General features: G+C 53.3%; 1 protein-coding gene across 1 annotated transcript; it reads left to right on the top strand.

Moving 5' to 3' along the window:
- Positions 1 to 1,127: 1,127 nt before the first annotated feature.
- CEBPE (CCAAT enhancer binding protein epsilon) lies at positions 1,128 to 3,271 on the top strand. Its single transcript, XM_036278773.1, has 2 exons — positions 1,128 to 2,164; positions 2,743 to 3,271. The coding sequence occupies exons 1-2, from the start codon at positions 1,655 to 1,657 to the stop codon at positions 3,076 to 3,078; spliced, it is 846 nt and encodes a 281-aa protein (XP_036134666.1). The 5' UTR covers positions 1,128 to 1,654; the 3' UTR covers positions 3,079 to 3,271.
- The last annotated feature ends 7,749 nt before the right edge of the window (positions 3,272 to 11,020 follow it).

The following is an 11,020-nucleotide window of genomic DNA, read 5'->3' as shown; positions in this document are numbered from 1 at the left end:
TCAAACCCTGCACAGAGAGATCCTGGGTATTGTGGGTGTGGGGAGGGAGACAGGAAGAGGATACTGAGGGTACTAACTAGAGGGGTCACTTGCCTGACCTCTAGGCAGCTCTGCACACTTTACTTTAGTGCTTAATGCCACACATTCCCCTTCTGCATTTCCCCACTGTGGCCTGGCCCTTGGTGTGCCTGACCTATAAAACCTTCCAGCTCCCCACAAGGCACCCCCAGCATTTGCTGGTGATAAAAGAGCCAGTAACACATTTCTATGTGTCCTTCCTTTTCATTGAACCTGCAGTCCTTTTTACAGATGGAATTTGACAGGTAAAAGCAGGGTCACAGCCGGTACCTCTGCCAGAAGGGAGCGGGAAGTTCCCAGAGGAAAAAAAAAGAGAAAAGAGAAGAGGCCTCCTGAGAGACCAAAAGTACAGGCAGCAAGCTCTGAGCCTCTCCTGAAGACCCTGAAACAGAGCCCCAGGAAGAGGTGATGACAAAAGACAAGGCTTCTCAAGCCTCACAAGAGGAAGTGGACCCAAGAGACACACATCGAGGTCAGAATATGGCTATGCAGAAGGAAAGACAGCAAACCGAGCTGCAGAGAGCACAGGAAATGAGGCAGAGCCCCAGGACCAGAGCAGGGCAGAGCTGGAGCTTGAGACTCTGGCAGCACAGGGCAACGAAGAGAGAGGCTCTGGAGCCGCCAAAGAGTGTGACAGTCTGTTCTTGGGGCAGCGACCTGCCTGGGTCAGGGGCACAGAGCCCAAGTCCTGATCAGGAGCCTCAGCCAAGCCAGGCCACTCAGGGCCAGTACCAGGCTGCTAACTAGCCACAGCTGGAAACATAAGGGTTTGGGCTATTGCACGGACCTTGCGCAAAAACCTAGCAAATGAGCGTGCTCTGGGCCACTACATAGATCCCATGTATGACTTGATCCCAGAACCTAACACTACTTCCTAAACCCCTCAAACACCCCCTGGCCTGCACCCAGGAGAATGCCCTGGGAGGTGGGGCTACAAAAGGAACTGACTGCCCCTGGGGGTGGGTGGAGCCCAGCCCTTTGGGGGACTGAGAGAGAGGTGTGTCGAGGGCGGAGCTCAGCCTAAACTGGGGGTCGGCACTGGAAGAGGGTGTTCTCTGTTCATTCTGACTTGGCACCTCATTCTGCACAGAACTTTTTGGAAGTCAGAGGGAAGAGGACACTCAGAGGGAGGTGTTGCCTTCAGCAAGGACGCTGGAATGCCCTGGACTCAACGGGGACTGGGGAGGTGTTCCCAGAAGCATCCGCTCCCAGGAAGCTCAGAACTCTGGCTTGGACCCTCACCAAAGAGTGCCCCAAATGCTAAATAAGCTGGGGGCCCCATTTCTCTAAGGCCCGAATCCCTCCCTTGGGGTGCGCCCTGCCCCTCCCTGAGTCACCTCAGGGAGAGAGGGGGAAAAAAGGGAAGAGAAAAGCTGCATTGACTACAGAGGAAGGAAAAGGAAACAGCAGAGGAGGGAGGAGAGAGGCCACACAGGAGTGGGTGACAGAGGAGCCCAAGAGGGCAGATCTAGGGCAAATCTAGGGCAGGGGGAGATACAGAAAGGGCCGGTTGAGCATCCCAAGGGTGCACCAAGAGCAGGGCTCAGGGGCGGGGAGCCCAGGGGGCGGACCAGCCATGTCTCACGGGACCTACTACGAGTGTGAGCCCCGGGCTGGCCAGCAGCCACTCGAGTTCTCAGGGGCCCGAGCAGGGCCTGGGGAGCTGGGGGACATGTGTGAGCATGAGGCCTCCATCGACCTCTCTGCCTACATTGAGTCTGGGGAGGAGCAGCTCCTCTCTGACTTCTTCGCTGTGAAGCCTGCAACAGAGGCGCGAGGCCTCAAGGGCCCGGGGACCCCTGCCTTCCCCCACTACCTGCCACCTGACCCGAGGCCCTTCACCTACCCTCCACATACCTTCGGCCCAGACAGGAAGGCCTTGGGACCAGGCATCTACAGCAGTCCCGGGAGCTACGACCCCAGGGCTGTGGCTGTGAAGGAGGAGCCTCGGGGGCCCGAGGGCAGCCGAGGGGCCAGCCGCAGTGGCTACAATCCTCTGCAGTACCAAGTGGCACACTGTGGACAGACGGCCATGCACCTGCCCCCAGCCCTGGCAGCACCCAGCCAGCCCCTGCGTGTCCTCAAGGTAAGAGCAGGTCAGTTCTCCTTGCCTTCCAGGGGCTGGAGAGAGGCCCATGTGGATGGGGGAACTCTGAGCTTCCTGCTTACATTCTTAACGGGTCTGTTTGGTGCTGCTTTGTGAAATTGACTCATCCCAAAGCCCTCTACAACCACCACCCAACCGTGACCCTGTTTTCCTTCTCTGTGAATTCACTCCCACCCTGATCCCTACTGTGTCCTGCAGTCCCTGTGGCCAGCTGACCTGCCCTGACCTCAGGCCCCCGCCAGCTTCTCTGCAGCCCACCTCCTCTTGTTTCTCTGCTGCCTGCTTCTAGAAGAGGAAATGCCTGCTGATCACAGAACTGGAGACTCAAGATAGATTGAAGGAAAGTGTCCTCAGAGAGTGTGGGAGCATAAAGGAGAGTTTTAGTCAGAGCAGAGACCCTGTGCATCTAGAAGGACAAAGGCTTCTCTGACTGGGAGCCAGGAGCTGGTTCTGGATCCCATATCCCTTTGCTCTGGCTGCCGGCATTCCTGCCCTGCCTCTCCACTCTGCTTCCTGGCCAGCCCTCACCTCTGGTCCTTCTGGGCCTTCCCCTCCAGGCCCCTATGGCTGCTGCCGGGCCCCCCTGCAGCCCTCTTCTCAAAGCACCCTCTCCAGCGGGCCCCTCACACAAAGGCAAGAAGGCGGTCAACAAAGACAGCCTGGAGTACCGGCTGCGGCGGGAGCGGAACAACATCGCGGTGCGCAAGAGCCGGGACAAGGCCAAGAGGCGCATTCTGGAGACGCAGCAGAAGGTGTTGGAGTACATGGCGGAGAACGAGCGCCTCCGCAGCCGAGTGGAGCAGCTGACCCAGGAGCTGGACACCCTTCGCAACCTCTTCCGCCAGATCCCCGAGGCTGCTAACCTCATCAAGGGCGTGGGGGGTTGCAGCTGAGCCTGGCTGGCAGACTTTGGGCACCTCCCCCCCTCGCCCGAACCTGGGGACCCCCACCCTGCTGGGGTCCTAGAGCCCTTCACAGGCCAAGCTTGAGACACAGACCGTGGACAAATGGCAGCGGGTGGCAAGGGAGGAGGGCAGACCTCAGCATTATGATTTTGTGGCTGAATAAATTTGCACTATGACTTGGTACTGAGGCTGTAGACTGGGTCTGGGCCTGTGTGATGTGTGTTTGCGTGTGTGGCATGGCCGTGCAGAGGAAAGACAGCAAACCGAGCTCTAGCGAGCACCTGGGAATGCAAGTGACTGTGTCTGGTTCTGCATGCCTCTTGATTCCATTCCCGAATGATTCCCAAATATTCAGCAGACATGCTGCCCACAGCTCTCCCCCAAGACAGCACCTGGACAGACAGTATGTCTGTCACTCTGTTCTTCTCCCCCTCACCCCACCCCCCCCACCCTGGACACTGAAGGCACCCTCCTGCCACCCCACAGGACACAGAGCGGCCTCTGGTTATCGTCCTAACAGAGCTCTATGGCTTGGAGGGAGATCTAGCACCACCCAGTCCCTGCTGACCCCAGCCCTGCTCGCCCTCACCTTGGGGTCTCACCTTGAGACCAAGGGAGAATTCCAGATGACTCTGCCATACTCGTGGATATCTAACTATTTTTTTTATCCTCACCCGAGGACATTTTTTTGCATTTGTCTTCAGACAGTGGGAGAAAGGGAGAAGGGAAGAGAGAGAGACACATTGATGTATTGATGTGAAAGAGACACATCGACTGGTTGCCACCCACACGACCCCAGTTGGGCTCGGGGACAAACTGCAACCGAGGTACATGCCCTTAGCGGGAACCGAACCCCGGTCTCTCTGGACCACAGGGTGACGCTCTAACCGCTGAGCCAAACCAGCCAGGGCTGGATATCTAACTCTTGATCCAGGACTCAATCCCTTCTCTCCAGATCCACAGCTTCACTCTACCAGATTGGCATGCCCCCATGGCTCCCTCCCACCTGCTCCCATCTTTGTCCCTCATCCCCTGGGGCCCTAATGCATGAGCATCTGAGTGCTTAGTTGGACCTGTTTGTATATGAGAAAATTAGTAAGAGAGGAGGATGACACCTCCCCCCGCCCCCGTGCCAGTGAAACCCCATGTTCAACGTGTTCTCTTTTTCACAGAATGCTCACCTAAGAAGCATGATAGTACAGTGCTTGAGAGCCTCAGTTTGGATCTCCCTCTGCTACTGACTAGCTGTGTGACCTGGAGCCAGCCATTTCTCTCTGTGCCTCAGTTTCCTCACCTGCAAAGTGGGAGTGGTGCTAGCCCCCACTTCGTAGTGCTATTATGTTCATAGATAAACAGGGCCTGGACCAGAGTCAGCATGAATAGTTATTTTTCCATTTTGCTAGAACTGAAAGGACCTCAGAGATCTCATCTAAACTTCTCATTTTTAGGTGAGGAAACTGAGGCCTCACAGAGGAGAAGGGACTTACTCAGAACCATGCCATTGGTTAAAGGCAGAACCGAAATTAGCTCCATAAAATCACAGATCAGAAGAGGTGCTGGAAAAGACCTCAAGAGATCATCCGGTGGGCTTGGCCCTCAGAGAAGCAAGATAGTGTGAGCCACATTTTATAGATAAAGCGGTTGAAGGGATAAGAGACATTCTCCTGCAGCTCACCCAGCCCCTTTGCTGTCTCAGCACAGGGCACCTGTCTCTCTACTCTGAGCTCACACCTCCCCTCAGAGTTATACAGCACAGGGCAGGGCAACTGAATCTCATTCATAAGTGATCAGTAATGCCTGACAGAGACTGGAAGAGAAACACAATACAGGCTAGAGTCTCCCCTAGACCACCAATGACTTGTAGGCCACTGCTGAGAAAGCCTGAGTTAGACATCAAGGAATAACTTTCTGAGAGGTAGAAAGACTGGGGTCTGGATTCTCCCTATTCTCTCTCTCCACATGCCCAGTGTCAGAGCCTTCCCACATTTTGGGCATTCATGTGCACCGTGCCTGCCTCCCCCAAGACTCATCCCTCTCCTGCCTTTGTCTCCATGTCTCTCGGGCACCATCTCTCCTACATCTGTGCCCTGGATCCCCTGTCCGAGGTCTGGTTTGGGCAGACAGATCTGAACCTCACCCACTGGAGCCGCCTCAGTTTGGAAGGGGGAGGTGCCAGTTTCTGTGAGTGCCTGGGAGAATCCTGCACCTTCCTTTCAGCGCAGAGGGATGGGTTGCATAAGGGGGGGTTGTACAGAACACACTGAGTGACTCAACCTCCGGATTTCCTCCTCCCAGCTCAAGACCACTGCCCCTTGACTTATTTTCAGGGTTCTGGGTGATGGGTCCTGGCTTCTTTCCCAGAGCTCTGAACTATGTCTCCTCCCAGCTCCCACTACCCCAGTGGCTGGCACCAGGACTGGAGAAACCCCACGGGACAAAAGGGCACACCTGGCCTCAGTGTGACACAGAGTGGCTGGCGACCACGCCCCCATCCTCTGTGGCAGATCATATTCCAGAGGTGGTGACAGGGAGCCAGATGTCACCCCATTCTTTTCTTTTTTAATTCTCACCAGAGGACATGTTTATTGGTTTGAGAGAGAGAGACATCAATGTGAGAGAGAAACACCGATTGGTTGCCTTCCATATACACCCTGACCGGGCATCAAACACACAAGTTTTTGGTGCACAGGATGATGCTCCAACCAACTGAGCCACCTGGCCAGGGCCAGATATTACACTTTTTGAATGAGGCTTTTAAGCTGTCCTCAACTGGTTTGGGCCAAAGTAACTTATCTTACAAGTATTTGTTGATCATCTTTCCTGGGCCAGGCCCTTGCAAGGGGTCCAAGACACTGTAGTGACCAAGACAAACCCAACTCTTAGCTGAAGGAGCAGAAAGAAAAGGACAACAAATGAGTGTGCTGAGTGTCTTCCGCTGCCCCTCTTTGGTCATCCTGCCGTGTACCAGGAGCGTAAAGTTAGGTGCTTGTCCCTAACCCCTCCCAGACGGGACAGATTCTCTCCACAGCTCCTTCTCACAAGATTCCTGCCCAAATGACCTGGGGTGGTGGTGGCCTCCCGCTCCCACCAACCCCACTTCTTGCTGCCTTCCCTTAATCTTGTTTGCCACACCTCTATAGAGCACCTTTATTAGTCATTAATTACTCCATTTGAATATGCCCATTGAGGAAATTGAATTAACAAGCAGATGGGGAGGCTATTTTAGTTGGAGTGGTCAAGAAAGGTCTCTCGCCCTGGCTGGTTTGGCTCAGTGGTTAGAGCGTCGGCCTGTGGTCCAGAGAGACCCGGGTTCGGTTCCTGCTAAGGGCATGTACCTCAGTTGCAGTTTGTCCCTGGCCCTGGTTGGGTCGTGTGGGTGGCAACCACTCGATGTGTCCCTTTCACATCAATGTTTCTCTCTCTCTCTCCCTCCAGTTTTATCTGAATAAAAAATGGAAAAATGTCCTCGAGTGAGGATAAAAAAAAAATTTTTTTTAAAGAAAGGTGTCTCGCCCTGGCCAGTTTTGCTCAGCGGTTAGAGCATCAGCCTGCGGTCCAGAGAGACCCAGGTTCGGTTCCTGCTAAGGGCATGTACCTCAGTTGCAGTTTGTCCCCGGCCCTGGTTGGTCGTGCGGGTGGCAGCCACTCGATGTGTTCCTTTCACATCAATGTTTCTCTCTCTCTCTCTTCCTCTCTCTCCCTCCCACTCTATTTGTACAAAAAATGAAAAAATGTCCTTGGATGAGGATAAAAAAAAGAAGAAGAAGGGTGTCTCTGAGGAGGTGACATTTAAGTCAAAACCTAAAAAATGTCCAGGAGACCAATATGCCAAATTGGAGGGAAGGGTGAGCAGAAGGGAGTACAAACACCAAGGCCCCAAGACTGGGTGATCACGAAAGAGAAAGGAAGCAAGAAAACCCCTTCCCGCCTTTCAGAAGGGAGCGGCAAGTGACTCTCTTCTCCTTCCCTCTGCTGGAGAGAACAGTCTCTAAAAGCTGGGACGGGATGAAGAGCAGGCTTATCTCTGATCCCGCTGAAGACAAAGCAGAGGCAGCAAGGAGGAGCCTCCAGGACCCAGGGCAATCAGCCCCATCTCTGCCTGGGGTTAGGCTCAGGGTAGTTTGGAAAACCAGCAAATCAAGGTGCAAACAGCGCACACAAACATTCCTCTTGGTTTGGAATCCACAGCCCGGGCCCACTTTTCCTTCATGAGCACATCTGGGGAGCAGGAGGAGAGTCCTGAGCTGAGAGATAGGATCTCAGGCCCCAGGGAAGCAGCAAGGAGGAAGGCTGTTTGGAGATACCGCAGAGAGGGGGAAGCTGCCCAAGGTGAGCCTGCCAAGGTCAGTCGCGGTGGAGGTTGCTTGTGAAAGCCTCTCCCCCTGCTCCGTGCACACCTCCCCACCCCACCCCCCATGATTGCCACACGCCTGGGCCCCCAGGGCCCCCATCCCAGTGTTGCAAGATCCCGGTTGGGGCTGTAGGGGTAGAAAGGGGCCTCTTTACCTCCACCCCTATCTTGCCCCAGGCCAGTGAAGGGACTATGGGATGGAGGGGGCTGCATAGGAGATGCTGAGGCAACAAGAGCCGGGCTGGCTGAGGGCCTGTGCACCTCTTCTTCCAGTCACTCCCGGCACCCTCACCAGCCCCCAGCAGGCAGACCCCTCCTTTCGGGACTCAGCCTGGGCTGCTCCAAAGTGGAAGAGTCCACCTGGACAGGACTCCTGGCTGGCCACTGTCAGCTGCTCCTATAAGCAGGCCTGGCCTGACCTCAGAAAAAACTTTAGTGGCACATAAAAAATTCTCCAAAGCTGCCCCATGGGGAGATGGGGAGAATTTTCAGAGGAAAATGGCTGCAACTGGCCACCAATTCTGACTTCAGGGAGCAGCAGAAGTATCCAAGGACTTGGGAAAAGGAAGGTTTTCTAAAAGGGAGAGACCTACCTGCAGAACCTCCCCCTTCTCAGAGATCTGAGGTAGGTAGAGGCAGGCCATACATAGATTGGGTCCATTCCCCACATCTCACAATCGTCGCCCCCAACCAAGCCCCAAACTGTCCAAACCTGTTGCCCCCACACCTAGCCCTGTCGCCCCTGGCGAGGCCATCCAACCCTGCTGCAATCGGGACGGTTTGCAAAACGCCTGCTAGCTCCCGCTTTGTCACCATCTGAGGTTAGGACTGTACTCGGGAGATAAGCCCAGGCCGCACCCGCCTGTCCCGAGTGAGACTGCTGGCCTGCTGCAATCGGGACGGTTTGCAAAACCCCTGCTGGCTCCAGCTCTGTCACCATCTGAGGTTAGGGCTGCACCCCAAGATAAAGTCTAGCCCTGCCCACTGGCTCTGCCTTCAAACCTCGCAAGCAGCATGGCCAAGAGAGAGTTCCTGGGAAATCTACTCAGGGTCTGGAAGCCGTACTCAGACCCAGAAGTCCTCTCCTCACCTCTTTCCCCCTTTATTCCTAGCCTCATCTTTGCTCACTGCCCTCATCACCATCTTCTCCCTTCATTCTTCATCTGCTCTCCTCACCTTCCTTCCATCTTCCATTCTCATCCTGCCTCATCCTTGGCTCCACCCTGCCTTCTCATTCATTCATTTGCTCAAAAAGTACTTAATAAGCCCTGGTCGGTGTTGCTCAGTGGTTAGAGTGTTGGCCTGCAGACCTGAGTCCCATCAAGGGCATGTATCTGGGTTGCGATCCCTGGCCCTAGTCGGGGTGCATGTGAGAGGCAACCAATCCTTGTGTCTCTCTCACATTGATGTTTCTCTCTCTCTCTCTCCCCCACTCCCTTCCATTCTCTCTAAAAGCAATGGAAAAAATATTCTTGAGTGAGGATTTAAAATTTTGTTAAGTACTTAATAAGCCTGGCTGGTGTGGCTCAGTGGTTGAGCATCGACCTATGCACCAGGTGGTCGCCGGTTCGAATCCCGGTCAGGGCACATGCCCAGTTTGTGGGCCAAATCCCCAGTGGGGGGCATGAGGAGGTGGCCAGTTGATATTGGTAGGTATTTAATAATACCTACTCCATGCCAGGCACTTTGCTTGTTATGGGAGCTACAAGATAAACAAGGAGGATAGCCCTTGTCCTTGTGGGGCTTACAAATTTATGAGGACAGACAAAGGGAATCTCACTAATAAATACATAACACTAAATTGTGGCCAGCGCTATGAGGCAAAAGTAAAATGTTGACTATAACAGATAGTTACAAGGGCACTTGATTTAAAGGTGTCAGGAAAGACTTCTTTAAGGAAGAAATATATAAGCAGGAATCTAAAAGGTAAGTAGGAGTCAGTCTGGCAAAAAAGTGGGTTTCCTAGCAGAAAGAAGTGTATGCAAAGGCCCTTAGCTGCAGGTCCTTTTCTGTCACTGTCAGAGACCGGGGAGAGGCTGGCAGACTAGACTGACAGGGGAAGATGAGGTCAGAGAGGGGCTGAGACCAAACTCCCTCCAGTGGATGGGATCCAGAGCACCAGAGGGAAAAAACACCTTCCAAAGGAAGGAGACATTTTCTCTCCTAACGAGAAAAGAGGATGGCAGCAGACACCGACAGGAACACAGAGAAGTCAGTAGCAGGCTGAGGCTGACTTCTATCTCACTGTGAAAGAGGAGATGACTGAGCAGGAGGCTCAGAGAAGGAGGCTTGAAGGTATAAAATCCGAGTTGCTGAGGGTGGAAGAGGAAGCTGATTGCTGAGATTTCTGACTTGGGAGCACCCAACTGAAGTGGATGATGACAAATTTAGAGTGACAGCAGTCTGTCCCCTGGGGGATTTCCCTCAGTGGTCCTTCACAGCTCAGCAGCAAATGGGGCATGGCCAGGGAGGTGGGATGGACAGGACAAACTGGGAGCTGCAGGCACTTACAAAAGAGGGATTTAGCGGTGAACCTGGCACCTAAAGTGGGCAAGGAGAGTTGAAAAGACAGAAAGGGACAGTGGTTCTTCAAAGTTGTAGAACAGCTGCAGTGAGCCGACTTGAGCAAACAAACCATAAGGAAAGGAGATCATATCAGAGAGTGGGATGTTTGATTCAGTTATTTCATAGGTGCTACAGTTTCTGGTAATGATAAGGCTCTGGGTATGACTCTGGGAGTGGTGTGCTAAGGTGGAATGGAGAAGAGTGTTAGAGATAAAAGAGTGAAGGAACCCAGACATCAGCGTACTGAACAGAGCGTGTTTGATAAATCACCGAGGACAACTGCTCTGTTCAGCCACGTTCTCTCTCTACCTCCCACACATCCCATATCATCTTTTTCACCTCCAACCCTTCCTCATCAACATCCCCTCTTCTTATCCCTACCTCTAACTTCCTATCTCCAGGCCCTTTCTCACCCGCATCCCCAAGCACTCTAACTTCCATTCTCCTAACTCCTCCCTCTCTTGTCATAGTCTTCACCTTCTCCTTGCCCATGATCTCTCCTCATCTCCACCTTTTCACCTCAGCCTCATCGTTCTCATCCTGTTTCTCTCATCACAGCTTTATTTCTCCTCCACACTGTGCACTTGAGAAGCACTATTGCACGATGGGTTAAAGCCTGTACTCCGGAGCCTAACTATGTGGGTTCAAATCCCACATTTTACCACCTACCCACACTGACTGATTTGGCTGTGCCTCAGTTGTAAAATTGGAATAATAATGATACCTGCATTGCATGGTGGCTGAAAGGCTCACATAAGTCTAAAGAGTTCGGGACAGTGTCGGGGCACAAAGGAAGTGCTCCATAAAATGGTTATTATCCTCACCCTCCTTACTTCCTTGCTCTATCCTCACTTTCATCTCTCATCTCTACTACGTTTCTGCACCTATTTCACACCTCTTCAAAGAGGCATAGGTGAATCAGACTCAGCTCCTACCCACAGTCTAGCAAAGATACAAGCACAAAAATAAACGTCAGGAGAGTATAATAAGAGCTACTTCAAATATGTTAAAGAA

This window comes from Molossus molossus, unplaced genomic scaffold (assembly GCF_014108415.1).
Source record: "Molossus molossus isolate mMolMol1 unplaced genomic scaffold, mMolMol1.p scaffold_m16_p_1, whole genome shotgun sequence".
In the NCBI taxonomy this organism is placed as follows: Eukaryota; Metazoa; Chordata; class Mammalia; order Chiroptera; family Molossidae; genus Molossus; species Molossus molossus.
This window is presented reverse-complemented; position numbering and strand designations above follow the sequence as displayed.

Coding starts and splice junctions, on each gene's coding strand:
- CEBPE (XM_036278773.1), top strand. CDS start 1,655: ATGTCTCACGGGACCTACTACGAGTGTGAGCCCCGGGCTGGCCAGCAG. Junction 2,165..2,742: donor AGCCCCTGCGTGTCCTCAAG/GTAAGAGCAGGT, acceptor CTTCCCCTCCAG/GCCCCTATGGCTGCTGCCGG.